General features: G+C 46.7%; 1 protein-coding gene across 1 annotated transcript in view; it reads right to left on the reverse strand.

Annotated features, from left to right (window-relative positions):
- Positions 1-17,553, reverse strand: part of LOC144782820 (cytochrome P450 2F2-like) — a 280,070-nt gene that overhangs the window by 61,877 nt on the left and 200,640 nt on the right. The window contains exon 7 of the mRNA XM_078662098.1: positions 7,406-7,547. Coding sequence (XP_078518224.1) covers positions 7,406-7,547 — 142 coding nt within the window. The remainder of the gene's footprint in view (positions 1-7,405; positions 7,548-17,553) is intronic.

Genomic DNA, 17,553 nt, shown 5'->3' on the forward strand with positions numbered 1-17,553 from the left:
GGTAGAAAGCAAAGAAGACTGCGTATCAACCAGAGTAGACACCAATAGGGTCAGAAATTAAGACGCATCCCAGAGAACAACTAGGGACCAGAACCTGCCATTGACTGGGTACAATGCAGAAAGAAAATACCTGCTGGGGCAGGTTCCACACGGACAGCACACCAAGGGTGGTCACGCCAGTTTAGAGTCAGTTGAGGCCCCACTAACCTTCCCGGGGCCGGAAGCGCACCAGAGGGAGATTGAGAGCCAAAAATGGTATGGAGGGAGCGATAGTATTCCCTCATCTGAGGCAGAGTTGCCCAAGAGCTGGGAAACACTGGAAGACGCAGCCCAGATTCTCACTCCAACTTTCAAATTGGAGGATGAGGGGGCGAGTCAGGGACACCACGTACATGCAGTAAAGTTCGGTAAGGCCACAGCACCAACTGCCAACAGCGTGGCTTACCAGGTGACCTTAAGGACGAAGGACTGTGGGAGGGGGGGCCTCAAGTGGTCCTCAGAGGAAGAAGAGGACCCCAACCAACGAGGAGCCATGGACTACCGTGTCGCCAACAGCGTCATGTGGTGCTGCAGCAAAAGCGATGACTAAAGTTGAAGACATGAGCCACACCGATTGGAGTCAGGGTGCATTCCTAGATACCATGTGCAAAGAGGATGAGGGTGCAGGGTCGATATCGTAGACCTCGAAGGTCTATGGAAAAATCACATTGTTTAATTGTGTAGGTCAAAAAGGCCAGAGGTTCCACTCTCTGGATCCACCTGGAAGTGCATAAAATAAGAAATGAATGCCAGCTCAACAGGGGAGGACTTCTATGGACTCAAAACGTTGTCACTGAGTCACCGTACGCTGTATACCGATATGCGGAGGTACTGCTGTAGAAAAACGTCCGGATCCAGTCTGGTGCCTGGGGATAATTCTAAGGTATGGAATCTGTGGCTAGACTTCTCTATCAGATGTACTTTTTACATGGACCACCTATCTGCCTTAAGTCACATAGGTCATGAAGCGCTAGCCTGACATGTCATTTACCTAAGTTAAAAATCTTAATGTTTTTTAATGTTTGGAATTTTAAGTTACCAATTTATTTTTTGCAAACTTACAACCTACATTAGTTCGTGCTAACATATAATGTTTGAACAATAGATTCCATTTGTTTGATGTAACATTTGTCAATTTTAACTTAGTTTTAACAGACTCATTTCTGTGATCTATATTTGGTGCACTGGTTTTATACATCTCTGTGACATATCCCCATGTGCAAGAGAGAACTCCAGGAAATATGCAAAGATAAAACTAACAAAGAACAAGTACTACAACTTTCAGTGACAATTTACCCTGTACTGACCGCATAAAGTCACCCTCTTTTGCAGGCGCTTTTATTAAGCCATGCAAATCTTTCAGGACACATCCTGCAACGTTTTCTCACCAGGCTGATAAATACTTGTATCAAAGACAAAGTAAAAAATAAAATATTTTACCATTAGATAGGTATCCAACAATGTGTGCTCAAATATATGCCAAATCTAGGCCATTTGTTTTACACAAAATACCATGAGGAGACCTATGGCCATGTAGAGTTGGCAAGTAACATTTCACCTACCAAATAAGTCTTAAATGCCCATCCACCCACCCTTTTGGGACAAAGAATGTCCTTTTTGTGCAGCCACTGCAGTCTCCGTTATCATAAAAAACACAGCATTGGCATGACTCCAGTGAAAATGCTCTGTAACTTACCGGTAATCTTCATTACTCCGGGTCCCGTTATCCTCGTCCCATTCATTAACCCGTTTACCGGGGCGAACATTCCGCCACAGTGCGGGCATTCGACGTAGTGGGCGTGGCTTTCGAGGCCATTGGTCGTGCGCAGCACCAGGGAGGTAGTGGCCGACGCGAGCGCGCAACCGGTTAAAAAGTGGGGATAAACATCTCCTGACCGAAAAGACCAGAGGAATGCTTGGACCCTGCTAGGAGTTCATAATCAGCACTTACCCAGCATTCCACCTGAACAACCAAGCCCCCACAGAAAAGCCGGCCGTCTGGGAGGGAGGGCGGGGCATATCAATGGGACAACCGTACCCGAAATAATGAAGATTACCGGTAAGTAATAGAGCGTTATCCCCAGGTCCCTTATGTCCTCGTCCCATTCGTTACAAAGGGGAGAATAACAAAGCAGAAAACCTGGCCTTCCAAACACTCAAGCACACCGAAGAAACCACACCATAAGGCAGCAACCCAAGGGAAGCAAAAGGGAGAACAGCAGAAAACAACAGGCAGAGCATCCAGATAGGAAAACAGCCCACCAAAGCAGGGTTGCACCCACCAAAACAAACAGGAGACGACCAAGCCAAGGAAGAGGGCAACCCACTGAGGGTAGCCATTATACACCCGGAGCCCCCCCCCCCCGCCCCTCCCCCCCTGAGCAAACAAGGAAGGGGGAAAAAACACCAAACAACAAAAACAACAGAGGCCGCCCACCACTAAAGGACAGCGAGGAGGTCACACAAAGAAGACCCCCCAGCAGCCCAACCAGCCAGCAAGCCAGAACAGACCAACAGGGACACAACCATGGACCGGAAACTGGGACCAAGGAAAACAGAAGTCGACAACAACAGCAAGGAGGCTGCCAACCAGAGAAACTGGAAACAGAGCACCCAGGCCAACCAATAGGAAACCCTAACCCGCCAAACGGAGGAGAGCATGCCAAAAAGGTGACCAGGCCAGAAAGGAAGCCGGAAAGGAGGCACCCCAAAGAGACCCCAAAGGCAAAGCCCCAGAAGGGAAACAGGTGCCAAAGCAACCAACTCCCTGGACCGCAGCGGACCAGAGAAGACGAAGCCCCAAAAGGAGATGTCCAAGGAAGCCCACCGGAAAAAGGCCGACAAGCCCAGCACTACCAGGGAGGGACTCAGGACCCGGCAGCAGCACAGACACAAACGGACACCCAAGCAGCTCCAAAAAGACAAAAGGAAGAAAGGAAGGCCCCACAGCCCCCGATGCAACCAGGCAAGAAGGGCGAAAGGGCAAACCACAGGACAAACCCCAACACCACTGGCCAGCCACACTGGAGAAAGCAAAAAAGAAAGAGGCCAGGGCCAGCCAACAGGGTGCAGGCACAAACACAAAGGACCACCCAAGGGCAGGACCACCCAGACCAAACAAGGAAGGAGGGAAGCACCGGCCACGCACCAGCCCCCCTCCAACTAGAACAACCCGGCCACCCGAGAGCCCAGAGGACAAAGCCCTCGAAACCCCACAGAGGAGGACCAGGCCCCAAGAAAGAATGGCTAGCACCAACCACCAGAGCCTCCATATGACAACCACCAAGCACCCAGCCCGGGAGGCGGAGTCACAGCGAGAGCCCAGGAACAGGCCAAGAGTCAGCAAAGGCCAAGGCACACCCAAAAAAGCTGGGGAAACAGGAACACAGCCAAAGGAATGCCACCCCACAAAGCCCACAGAGTCAGAAGGGAGCAGGTCCGGGAACCAAACAGACACCAGCCTCCGAAAGAACAAAAGACCAACCAGGAGGACCAGACAACCAGACCCCAACCAAACCGAAAAGGACAGGGGAAGAGCCAGAGACCAGAACCCCCAGAGGCCAAACGCCCCACAAGGAACAAGACCGCAAATTGTATTAGGGCCCGTCGGAAATGGCAGCAGAACAAGCTAACGAGAAACTCCCCCAAAGAGACTAGGCAGACAGCCGACCAAACAACAGACAGGCCAGCAAAGACCCGGGACCAACAACCCGGAACCCACACAGGCTCGGAAGGGGTGGGACAGGGCCAACAACCACAACCTCAAAACCCCCAACCCCAAGGGGTTGGCAAACAAACCCCCAAAACCAGACAAGCCAGAGAGGCAACAGAAGCCAGGGCGGAAGCCAAACAGACCACACAGGCACACAAACTCCACGGCCCAGCACGCACCAAGGGCGGGCAGAAGCAGGGGAAAGACCCCAGGGCAGAGGACAAGATCCAGCCACAACCAGTGCAACAGAGTGCAAAAAAGAAACAAGCAAGCTGCCCAGGCAGAAGTACCCGGCGGCCCAACCCGCACCAGGAAGAAGCCCACGCAGACAGGGAGGCCGACAGAGACCCCCGGGACAGAACCGCTGGACCATGCAGCAGGCCAGACAAAACAAAACAGAGGCAACAACCTAAGAAAAACAGAGCCACTGGCAGTGAGACAACAGACCGGGAACTGGAGGGAGCAGGGAAGACAGAGGCACACGACCTCGCCCGAACCCCAGCCCAGACCCCAAACAACCAGCAGCAAGGTAGGCAGATCCCCATAGCGGCAAGACAACACCATGGGACCACACTCCGACAGGGGAGGGGGGGGCCCACTGACTGACAGACACACACACCGGGAGCCAGACCCCGAGGGCACGCAAGGAAGACCGGAGCGGGCGGACAGGCAAAGAAAGGCCCAGACCAAACCACAAGGCTACAACAGCAGGAACACCCCAAACCTCGGGACCCAACAGCAGAGGCACCAGCCAACCAACAGGCGGCGAGCACACAAGCCAGGACACCGACACCAGGAAAAACGGACCGGGGACACCAGGCAAAACACACCCCAGAGCCGGCACAGAATCCACAGTAGTCAGTGAAACCAAGGAGGCAGATCTGGAGGCCAAGTAGAACCAGCCGCAAGCCGGCAGACCAGGAGTGACCGGATGCAACTCCTTGACTATCAACACACAAAGTGGAAATAAAGAACACCCACAGCAGCCCAACGCAGGAGGAACGAAAACCAGACAACGGAGGGGGTGGGGACCCAATTGCCGCAGGACCGTGCCACAGAGCAGAAGACCCAGGCAGACAAAGCACAAACAGGGAAACGCCCAAGAAGCACACAACCCCAGGGTCATCACACAGGCATGAAAAGGCCAGATGCAGCCCAGCAACCAGGGGCAAACAGAGCAGAAAGGCTGCCAGCCACAAGAGGGGCCAATAAAGAAGGAGCACCGGGGCAATGGGGGAAGATCAAAAAACCGGGAGCCCAACATCTGACAAAGAAAACCCAGCAGAGCCAAGCAAGAAAATGCAGGCACCCCACCAGGGGTGAACGAAACCCAAGAACAGCCACAGACCAGAGAAGGCCCAGGAGTGCCTGCAAGGGAGCAGGCGAGGGAGGATGCAACCACCCCAACAGCACAAACAAGAGAGCAGCACAAAGCACAGCAGGCCCAGCACAGAAAGGAACCAGCAGCCACCACTCACAGGCAAGCAATGCAGCAATGGGGGCCAAAACCCACCAAGACGCCATGATAGGACACCCACAGAGTACACAAGCATGGACGCAGGGCCACAGGAGGCCACCAACCGCGCAACACTGAGGGCACCGAGTGACAGCAGAGGAAGAAATGCTGAGCCAACCATGCACAGAGCCGAACCAGCGCCAACACCAAAGCAGGGGCGACCCCCCTCCGAGCAACCACAGCAGACCCAGAACCACAGGACGTGGATACGACCCCGAGGCTCGAACATTGGTGTCCCAGCACCAAAGTCGTGAGTCCAGCCATGAGACCACAACCTCTCCCCCAAACAACGTGAAAAACAGGCACAAGTCACAGCAACAGCACCAGGCACCCAGGCGGACCCCCAAACTGGGAGAACCGCACAGAAGAGAGGAGACCAGGCACCAACCGGCCAGGACACAGCACTAGAGAAGGACAACCCAGCCAACACATTAGGGGCATGAGCCCTGACACCCATGGCTCGGCAACACCGAAAACTACCCCCAAGCAGCAATGCTAGTAGCACAAACAGGGCAACCGCAATGCAGCACTCACCCGGGGGGGGGGGGCGAGAGACACAAACAAGACCCCAAACCCCCCCAGCCAGCGCAAGGCGGACCAACAGCACCTCTACCCGGACAGGAAGAGCAACCAGCCCAGGTCCCAAGCCCACCAGGGGCAGCAAAGACCAACCCACAGCCAACCAGACGCAAGGGGGTCTGGAACCCCAAGGCCAAAAGCACGATGAGTCAGAACACTGCAGACGGGAACATCTTGTGTGCAACAAATAACCCAGAACCACAGGATGTCTGACCCTCCCCTTCACCACCAGCCAGCCCAAGCCTCCTGCCAGAGAGAAACATCCCATCACGAGAAAGCAGGGGAACTAGCAATCAAGCGCGTCGTCCACCCGGCCAGGCCACAGGAAGACGCGCCCTGCAACTCAGAAGGAACCGGGAGGCCGGCGCACCAGCTACAAATGGTCAGCCGGCAACCAAGAGTCAGTTGGGAGCACCCGAGCCTCCCAGCAAGCCCGGCAGGTTGGGAGGCAGACCAGCAGACTCCCCACCCGCACAGCCAGGCAGCCGGTTGGGGAGAGGAAGAAGAAACGCCACTCAAGCCCGGCAGGAGCAGCACCAGTAACTCGTCCCAATTATGTCGACAGACAGAAAAAAAGAACAGGCGGATTGCTGGGTAAGTGCTGATTATGCACTCCCAGTGGGAGGGGCGGGTTTTAGGGTCCCAGCATTCCTCTGCTCTTTTTTTCTGCGGGGAGATGGTTATCTCTACTTTGTAATGAATGGGAGGAGGACATATGGGACCTGGGGGTAATGGCATCGCGGACCCTCTGTTTTTAGGGCAGCTCCTCCGTTGTCATTCCCTCTAGTTTGTTTCCTGTACGAGACTGCCATGTTAACCATGGTGGTCACCGACAGAAAAAGCCCACAAGTATTCAGCAAGTGCTGGGTGAATACTCTGAGTCCATGGGCAATTCAAAGTATTTTATACTGAACATTCAGCTGCACTTTTGGAGTTCGCCTTAAAAAAACGATCCACGTGATGTTAAACTTGCCAACAGAATTTTTTTCTCCCAACCAGTTCCTTCCTAGATTTGGCAGGCTGGCCATGGCCTCTGCAGCAAAAGCTACTTTTGGCAGGAATAGATCAGTGGACATACTCTGGGGGCAAACTGATCTTGCCCTGGAATTTTATATCCCCCAGAAGAACTTTTGGGGTAGTTCTTGCGTGTTGCCAAGTGGAATCAGAAGTCAAAAATGACTGAGTTTGTGACCATCAAGAATGGCCAATTCTTTAAAAAAATCCAAGAAAACCTTGCTGAAGTTTGCATCTTTTCAGTAAACCTGGCCAAAACCATAGTGAAATGAATGTTACTTCTTGGAACAAAATTGATAAAAACAGGTTACCTAAAATGATGTCACACAATAGTCTCTCGAATACCTCAACTCATTTCACTCCTTTTAGCAAATGTATGCTCTGACTAAACCCTTCCACTTTTGGTCTCACAGCCTTTTTTTAATTCGTTTTCTAGGCATTGATTTTCCATTCTGCTACCTGCACAAGCGTGTCCCCCATCTACCATATCTGCATCTAATTTTGAAATTAGGCCATTAGATAACATTATTAGTTTTTGTGTTTACCTTGAATCTTGGGGTTTTTCATTAGATGTAGAAATCCAAACCTCAAAGTTGTACTAACTGTTTCGATTGAACCATGGAACAGAATAAGTGTGGTCATTACCAAGGTATCCCAGTTGAACACAGTAGTTGGATTGCTTTTCTCCTGAAATAAAATGGTTCACATACAATTGTAAGAGGCTGATACACACCATCGACTTACGAAGCAATTAATTTTTAGGACCTAATGCATCATCCATTCACAAAAGTTATGCTGTAGAATTATTTATTCTCCAAGTTTGTCTACTGAATCAATGTTATTTGTTATACCGCATCAGTCATTAGATATCCGCTGCCCAACAAGTTGTCCTCTCCTCCACCTAAGCTATCGTATAGACATATTTAAGTACAGATCTCGATTTTAACTGCTCTGCAGATGTATCCTAGTGTATAAGGTACTCACACACCCCAACCATACTGTAGGGCAAACCAACAAAACTACAGAGCTCCTCAATCAAAACTTATACTTTTGTGAATTGTTTATTCTGAGAAATTTACCTTGTGGGCCATTTACCATTTATGTTCTCTTGTGCTATTCCTTGTCTTCTTCACACTCCTAAGTGATCTCCTTTTCTATAGGTCTTTCCTATAGAACAACTACTGCTGATTTTTCGTTTAGAATCACTCTCACCTGAGGACCATGGTGTAAGGAAAGGATACTATTAACCTAGCTCTCTTTCATGAGAATTTTAACTGCAGGCAAAAGCTCATAATCAACACTCAGTAACAGGACTTGGGCACCTTTTACAAAGGGAAAACACTCCCTAAGACTTGCTTTTAAAGTAATAAAAGAAAGCAATACTAAAATGTATGGGCGAGTGAGTCAAGAATTCCTGCTACAACTGTACAGATTAAATGCGCTTTTACAGGGCCCAAAATAAATAAAGTCCACACTGACGCTTTCATATAAAAAATACTGTGATTACTAATACGGAGTAAACCATAATTATGTCATGAAACTAAAGAACATGTATTCTTCAAGGACGTCTGTACCACTGACTGTGAAGGTCTTTGTCGCTATTTTCAGTCCTTGTTTTTTCTACAAAAATGATACATTCTTGAACTGGGTGTCAAATCCTCTCCCAGTCAATTTAAGATGGTGGTAAATTGAGTATTATCTGTATAGATGCCATGCCATGTTTTAATAACAGGCATTCTTGTGTTTCTATGCGGCAAGTATTGGTGGCATTTCGATTATTCGTTTTTTCTGAGTCTTCTTTCTTGTTATATGTGACGAATAAGTCAGAGAAATATTGTAATGTTTGTGTTGAAATTTGTCTGGACCTGCTTATGTTTATCTGAAATGCCAAAAACTGAAGATGGTCAGATGTTGTGTGGAAATCTTGTTGAACCCTTTGAATTGAATGATCATTTAGTAGCCCATCACTTAGGTATAAGGGAAGAATTCGTTTCTTTTTCCTTAATATGATGCTGCTAAGGATATAAAGTTAGAGAAGGCTGATGGAGCTAACATGAGGTTTAAAAGCAGGACTTTGTACTGCTGATGATTTCTTACATTACAAAGTCATAGATCTAATGCCATGATGTAGATGGCAAAAATGCAGATCCAAAGGAAACATTTCAAGTCTGAATTCTTACATGTCTACTTTCCTTCTTACCAGAAGGCAACCTGAGTGCAGTCTATTGCCCTTATAATTCAGTGGAACTAGTTACACTACCTGAGTTTTCTGCAAGATTGCACTTCATTCAGCAGAGAAGACCAGTGTAAGAGAAATATTATTGGTGGAGCTTTATTTTTAAATCATATCCTACTGACAATTTCTAAGATCATTTGTATTTCCTGGGGGCAAGATAATCTCATCGACCAGGCTTGTTTTTTGTTCCCTACTTACATCGAAAAATATATTTACAAAAAGATCTTCAACTTGACAGAAATGTAATTTATACATGCTACTAGAGGTTTGTTGTTTTTATTTCTCCACTTGTTGTCTTATGTAATGCAGATTTGTAGACTGCCCTATAACCCGGATTGGTATCCTGGCACTGAGCAGGTGTTAAGCTCGGCACTCCAAAGGCCTAGTGGGACTACTTGAAAAGCCTGGTCTTCCGCACTTGCAGAATTTAAGAAGTGAGAAGTAGGTTCTTATGTGTAGATTCAGGTCATTCCATGCTTTAAGAGGAATATAGTACATTACAACGCGATATATTACATTGTGTGCTTTTACAACGTAGTCATTACAACGACTGTGTTGTTAGTATGCGATGCATTTACATCGCAAGTCAATAGAACGACTTGCTGCAGGGGGTGCGCTGGACTTAGGAATAGTGTTATTTATTATTCCTACTCCTGTTTGCGCAACGTGGTAGGTAATAACGGGGTAAACCCTTTACTCACCGACCTGGGTCAACATGTAGTTACAAAAAAGTGGTCGGTTACATAACATTTCATAAAATAATTTCATCAATAAATGTTAAAAGGTACACACATAAACTGAGGAAATTTGAAACTGAATTTAATTCAGCTGTGTTCAGTGATGTCCAGCACTTTCACAAGTATTATATTTCATTTCATACAATACATAACAATTGATGAAGTCCTCATTCAATACAGTGCTCGGTGGGTGTCAAAGACAAAGGGGTTAGATTCAGTAAGGTAGGGTGTGGTTGGAATAGGTAGGGGGACATGGAAAAAGGAATTGTGTCCTGTGAACAATTCTGCATCCATCTAAGAACATTTCCAGTCTTAAATAGATCACACGGTTCCCTATATAAACATTACACGGGGGCCATATATGGCTAATTCTGTTGTAGCGTGTATGTTGGAGAAAATACTGTCGACGTTTCGACCCCTATGGTAAGGGCAGGTAGTACCTCAGTCTAGGGTCTTCATCAGGACTAAAGAAGTAATGAGCACATATATATTATGGCGTTAGAGATGTCCCACTTCAGTTGGAGACTCGCGCCGTTGAAAGGATTTATGTTCTTCTGCGAAAGAGAACTGTAGGTGGATGTATGGAGTCCCAGATGAGTTGAGAGCTAGCGTTGTAAAGGTGAATTTGGGGAACCCCTTCAAAGGGGAATCGCTGTTCGTGTCCGGTCTTAATGTCCGTTAGTTGAGGTGGTAAGGTGTAGATCAGTCACACCATCTGTGTCCCTGCTGGAGTGAATCCTCAGCGGTTTTCCGCTGAGGATTCACTCCAGCAGGGACACAGATGGTGTGACTGATCTACACCTTACCACCTCAACTAACGGACATTAAGACCGGACACGAACAGCGATTCCCCTTTGAAGGGGTTCCCCAAATTCACCTTTACAACGCAAGCTCTCAACTCATCTGGGACTCCATACATCCACCTACAGTTCTCTTTCGCAGAAGAACATAAATCCTTTCAACGGCTAGCGTTGTAAAGGTGAATTTGGGGAACCCCTTCAAAGGGGAATCGCTGTTCGTGTCCGGTCTTAATGTCCGTTAGTTGAGGTGGTAAGGTGTAGATCAGTCACACCATCTGTGTCCCTGCTGGAGTGAATCCTCAGCGGTTTTCCGCTGAGGATTCACTCCAGCAGGGACACAGATGGTGTGACTGATCTACACCTTACCACCTCAACTAACGGACATTAAGACCGGACACGAACAGCGATTCCCCTTTGAAGGGGTTCCCCAAATTCACCTTTACAACGCTAGCTCTCAACTCATCTGGGACTCCATACATCCACCTACAGTTCTCTTTCGCAGAAGAACATAAATCCTTTCAACGGCGCGAGTCTCCAACTGAAGTGGGACATCTCTAACGCCATAATATATATGTGCTCATTACTTCTTTAGTCCTGATGAAGACCCTAGACTGAGGTACTACCTGCCCTTACCATAGGGGTCGAAACGTCGACAGTATTTTCTTCAACATACACGCTACAACAGAATTAGCCATATATGGCCCCCGTGTAATGTTTATATAGGGAACCGTGTGATCTATTTAAAACTGGAAATGTTCTTAGATGGATGCAGAATTGTTCACAGGACACAATTCCTTTTTCCATGTCCCCCTACCTATTCCAACCACACCCTACCTTACTGAATCTAACCCCTTTTTCTTTGACACCCACCGAGCACTGTATTGAATGAGGACTTCATCAATTGTTATGTATTGTATGAAATGAAATATAATACTTGTGAAAGTACTGGACATCACTGAACACACCTGTTTGCGCAACAGCAGGGAAGGTGTTGGAATTAATTTCCAATACCTCAGCGCCATCTACAACAAGTCGTTGTAATGACTTGTAATGTAAATGCATTGCATACTAAAAACACGGTTGTTGTAACAACAGCATTGTAATAGTCATGCGATGTAATGACAGCGTTGTAAACGCTAATTCCCCTTTAGGAGAGATGTAGGTGAAGGTTTGACCTCCAGATCTGGTTTTCGATATGAAGTTGAAGTTGAAGTTGAAGTTGAAGTTAAGAGACTTGTGAAGCGCTCAATCACCGTACGGTTTCTTGGCGCTAAGGACACAGACCCGGAAAGGTAGAGAAAGACAGCTAGGGAGAAAAAGCTCGTGAGAAGAGGAGGGTCATGAGGGCTTTGCGAAAGTCAAGGTAAGTAAGAGAGGAGCTAATAGTGAATGGGAGTGTTCCAGAAGGTCGGAGCCAAGGTGGAAAACCTCAAACCCCTTATTTCTTCTTCCTGAAGCGGGGAACGGAGAGTAGAGACTGAGTGGAGGAGTGCAGATCTCTGTTGGGGACATACGCTTTGATTTTGGAATTAATGAAAGCTGGTGCAGTACCTGCCAGGGCCTGGAAGGTCATACATCCCATCTTAAAAAAGGCACGCTCACCGATGAGAAGCCGATGTAGGGCTTTTAGCAGAGGGGTAACCTGGTGAGATTTCGGGAGTTTATAGATAAGTCGAGCTGCATGGTTTTGAATCAGTTGAAGGCGTCGAAGGTCATAGGCAGGAGGGCCGGTGTACAAAATGTTGCTGTAGTCAAGTCGTGACATGACCATGGCCAAGAGAATGAGTTTAAGGGCTGAAAAGAAAAAGAAACGGGAGATCTTGCGTATTGTGCGACGGGTCAGGAAACAGGACGAGACCACATTGCCGATCTGGGAGTGCATTGTAAGATTGTTGTTGAGTTTGATCCCTAGTGTTTTAAGAGAGGGAGAAGGTGAAGGGGGGGGTGCCGAGGGAAAGAGGGCAAAAAAGGGAGGTCCAGGGACTGGAGCTGCCACCTGTAAGTACCAGTTCGGTCTTATCAGGATTTAACTTGAGATGATTGCAGTTCATCCAGTCGCTGACGAAAATCATGATGGTTTGGAAGTTGTGAATGGAGGCGGGGGATTTGTGCATGGAGGGTATCAGAGTATTGAGGTATGCTAGGCCAGTGTCATGAAGTGCCTTGTAAGTGTGGATAGGGAATTTGAATTACGCTCATTTGTCCTTTTACTAAAAGTTGTTTTACAAAAATATGTTTACCATGAAGCTCTGTATATCTTCAGGAGTTGGCAGACTACAGTTAAGAAATGTGATTTTTTCAGGCTTCCAGTGATAATGGATTTTCCCCTCCTAATTAGGCAGTTTATAGACACCAATTAACATGTAGGTTGCTTCTGGTGTTTATACTGGTTGATAAGCTGTTTCGAAGGAAAGGGATTCATACAGGCATAGTGGTTTAGAAATTGTACATGCTCAGCACATTTAAAAATGGTCCTAATTAATAATTTACAACCAAGTGTAGACACCAGGGGCCGTATTACTTCTGCGCCCACTCTGCGCTCCCCGAGGCAAGTTGGAATTACAGAATCGGCTGCAGACAATTGTGAGGCCCCTTCTGTAATACAGATTGCGCTGGTGCACATAAAGTACCAGCGCTATTTTCAGGGGGGTGTTCCCTCATTTTCATGGGGGCGTGTCCCATGCAAATGAGGGAATCACTTTGCCCCTGCACCTGTGCCGTACTACAGACATGGGCGCAGAGGCAAAGAAACTCTCAGGAGACGCACTAACAGTGGGCCATCAAAAAGCAGCACACTGTTAGTGCTTCCCCTAATGGAAGCCCTCTGGAGGGGGGAGAGGGTCCCATGGAACCCCCAGACTTCCCCTTGCAGGCGGGTGCAGTCACTGACTGCACTTGCCTGCAAGGAGATCTCTAATCCCCTTTAAAAGTGCAGGCGGGTTGCTGCCTGCACTGTGAAAACATGGAGTGGCTTCAAAGCAGCCGCTCTGTTTTTCACAGGAATGCGCTGCCCCCAGGGCAGCACATGCCGTGTAATAGGGCGCATATTCCCTGTTTGCACCTGGTGCACCTGTTTTAAGATGCATTGGGCGCAAATAGGGAAAGTGTGCCCTATATATAATGGGGCCCAAAATGTGCATCTTGGTGGTTTTATTTGTCCTAAGGTAAGGGCTCATGAGACTCTATTGTCATGGAATTTGCCAGGCAAACCTCTGTCCATTTACTCAACATTTGGAGACTTACATAACTTCTACATGGCACACACTCAGCAATGGCACTGCTGTTTGATTATTATATGTTGTTATATATTGTTTTATATATTGTTACAATTATTCCTTATACCCACAGAGGATTGTCGAGGTCTTTGAACCAAGATATATACATAGCAGTTGGTGAGAAACTCCCACTTGTTATGGCCCATACACATTGGTTTTGCATTCTTTGTTTTCTGAATCTGATATCCATATGATATATCTTTCAGGACATCCTTGGGTCCTAATCTAATGGAAGAATTCCTACGTGATCCTGTTACTTAATGATGTAGCATGCACAGGTCACCAATTGTTACCTCAAGACTTTTACATAGCATGTATTAATAGTCTATGTCCAGTGTTGTTAGGCACAACACTGAGCAAGCTCTTCGTTTTATTACTTAGGGTGTATGACGTGTTAGTCCTGATGAAAACACAATCACAATTTAAAACCCAGGAAGGTTTAAACTTCGACGTCTACAAGATTAATAGCTTGCTTGAATGCAATTACAAATGATCATGACATTAAGTTAACTCTTTACCATTGGACATTTAGGGCCAAATACATAATTTGGCAGATGGCTCGTCGTTCCTTCAGGGGGACCGAGTAAATTACTCCATTCCCATTGCAGAGGGACCACCTATGACATTTATAAATGATCTCCAAGCAGGCTGTCATTTATAATGCATTGACAGTAACTGCTGTCCAAGCAGATTGCTTTTTTTTTTTTCAAAAAGAAAATTCTGAAATAAATATATATATTATACACAAATTATCGCTCTGTTTCCTTGCCTCAAAAGAAACTCCACACTCTCGGGGGCGCTCGAAAAAACTTTATTCCTCGGCACCCAACAGCAACAAATGCGTTTCGGCAAACTGCCTTCTTCGGTGTTCATAACACACCAGAAGAGGCCATGTTTAACAAGCATTGGAAATGCAATAGGTCTCGCAATAGAAAAGTTTGAGTTTTTGGTGTTGAAAATGTTTGTTTATTTTTTGCTAAAATAGAAAAGTTTGAGCTTTTGGTGTGGAAAATGTAAATATTTTTTAATTTTTGTTTATGTTTTTCAAAATATAAAAGTATTAATTTTGTTATTAGAAATGGCAATAGTTATAACATTAGCAAATGTTACATCTATAGCATTAGTAAAGGTACATGTTTAGTTTTCCCCTGTAAGTAAGCGTTGCCTAATCGGTTCCATTCTGTTCCTAAAGTCAATAACCCTCGCATAGAATTGAGCCAACCGACTTTGTCTACTTTGCAAGTTCACTGCCGAGCCGGCTTATCATGTTGAAGGCACAAGAGAACAAATGTTTGGAGTCTAATTTACTAAGCGAGAGTGGCAGTTCCCAGTTCAGAATCTTAAATCATGCCGGCTACAATGCTGCAATTTTACATCAAAGCTCATTCGTGAGCTGGCTATTTTCAGAAAAGGAATGCCAGGGAAGCATTGTGTATTGGAAACTCACTGCAAGCCCCCATACAAATGACGGAATGCTACAATGTTTGAAAGCTCATACGCGAGCAGATTGTTCAAACAACCCATGGAAGCATTTGTCTTTCCTAACTCGCTGAAATGTGCACACTCCTAGCTCTGACTGAAGAAAAGTAAAAAAAGAAAATCCTCGTTTTGTTTATTTGACAGATCCAAATAAGTGTCAGTGAAAATGTCACTGTTGTAATGTAATTATCTATTTACCATAGGTGTGCTCCCACCTGTAGTCCTGAAAAGCGGTTAATGCAGCGTTGAACATTAACGCCCAAAATGAATACTCCCACGACATGTCGGTGAAAATACAGCGGGTTAGAGGTAAACGCAGTAGAACCGCTGTTTCCCCGAGTAAAAAAACAGTAGGCACATCCTCCAGTGTATATGTTAAAAGAGGCAGTTATTGTATTAGAGTGAGGACTAGGTGGCCGCCCCTGCGCTGGTTGCAGGTGCACTTGTAAGACGACGTGTTTGGTTGCTCATTGAAAAATTTCATTTTAAAACACAAAAATGATTTCTTTCGGCACAGGTTTACCACCAATGACCCAAAAAAAGTGGAGAAGATTTAGAACAGCGTGAACCACATCATGTACCTGTAATGCCTTGAAAGACTTCCAACTGCTCTTGAACCAGTGTGTGGATTATAGGCCTCATTTGCACAAGATCACGCTTGTGAGCTATGAGGTGCGGTGTTGTGCAAAGTCAAGCCCGCTACAGCACCCCATTTTTCAGCGTTGGCAAGTTGACAGTGCACCTGCATTTAGTGCAAAATACTGGAATGAATGAAAACACGTCTAAAGGGCATAGCTAGTACACGAGTGTCCATTCCCAGAACACCAGAAGCGCGCAAGCACAACTTAAGTTCCATGCTACCTTATGCAACCAAAGAAAAGGGTAACACTTGCCCACCATGTGGGTACTAAAATGCAGCAAGGACGGGGCTGCAGCGGGAGTGGCTAACCACTCGGCGTCGGTGCCACTGCACCTGCTGCACTAGTGATAGCAACAACACTCGCTGCTGGGCTTCAAAGGGAAGGATTGTGATTCGGGTACGAGAAACGAGCAGTAACTTCAAACACAGATGCTGGCCAAGAACCCTGGGAATCGGTCCTTTCATACGCGAACTGAGAATTTGGCATTTTTAGCGCACTTGCAGTCTTATTAAAAAGCAATAATTGAGCTGGTGCCCCATCCTGTGATTGTGAGTAAAAAGGGAACCGGGACATAAAACGGGTGTGATATTTTAAGGCCAAAGCAGGTGTGTTAAGGGTCTCTTGTACGTCAGCGAGATGATTGATTTTACATGCAGGCACAAGTGCGTGGGATGTTAGGACACAATGATAGAGCAGAGGAAACTGCGGTATGTTCATCTTATATCGTTTTTTTTTTTATTCCAGTTCCTAAAAACGGTATACTTAAAAAGGGGGTGTGGGTAACAGATCGTAAGAAAAAGGTAAAAGGTGAGATGCTGAAAGATAGGAGGACCAGAAGAAAATGAGAACGGGAGACAATAATAATAGAAGAAAAAGTAAATCAGCGGATGGATAATAGAAACGGATGATAATCAAAAATATACATATTGAAAGGATAATGAGAGAGTAACATGGCTAACAGAAAACTCGGGGAAAATCGCTTAATGAATAAGGAGAACAGAAAGGGAAAGACTGGAAGAAATGTGTTGAAAACAAAAAAATAGGTAAAGTAGGGTATAAGAAACCACGGACATGTCAAAGACATACCAGCAAGAGCGGGGAAGGTGGGAGGAGGGTGGGAGGAGTCCATGAAAAAGTAAAAAAAAAACGAGACACGGCCTGCCGCCCGTGAAAGTGAAAGTACGGCCGGCCGCCGTGAATAATTAGGGGAGGAGAAATCCTTTGAAGAGCTGCTGGCGGCACCAAGCTGGGGAGACACGGACTGGCGGCCATGAAACAGAAAGGGGAGGAGAAATGGCTGAGTCAGAGCGTAAGCTTTGATGCAGCAGGGGGCGGAGTGGAGCTGGAAGAGCTGCTGGCGGCACCAAGCTGGGCAACAGATGTCTGGCGATGTAAGCAGGAACAACATGGTTACCATAACACTTTCCGACCGGGCCAGCAGTGCAAGAATGCGATGCCGATGATGTAAACATAAAATGCGGTGTGCCGCGCTGATATGGAGAGCCAAACAAAAGTGCGCAGCTGC

Source organism: Lissotriton helveticus, chromosome 9 (genome assembly GCF_964261635.1).
Source record: "Lissotriton helveticus chromosome 9, aLisHel1.1, whole genome shotgun sequence".
Classification (NCBI taxonomy): Eukaryota; Metazoa; Chordata; class Amphibia; order Caudata; family Salamandridae; genus Lissotriton; species Lissotriton helveticus.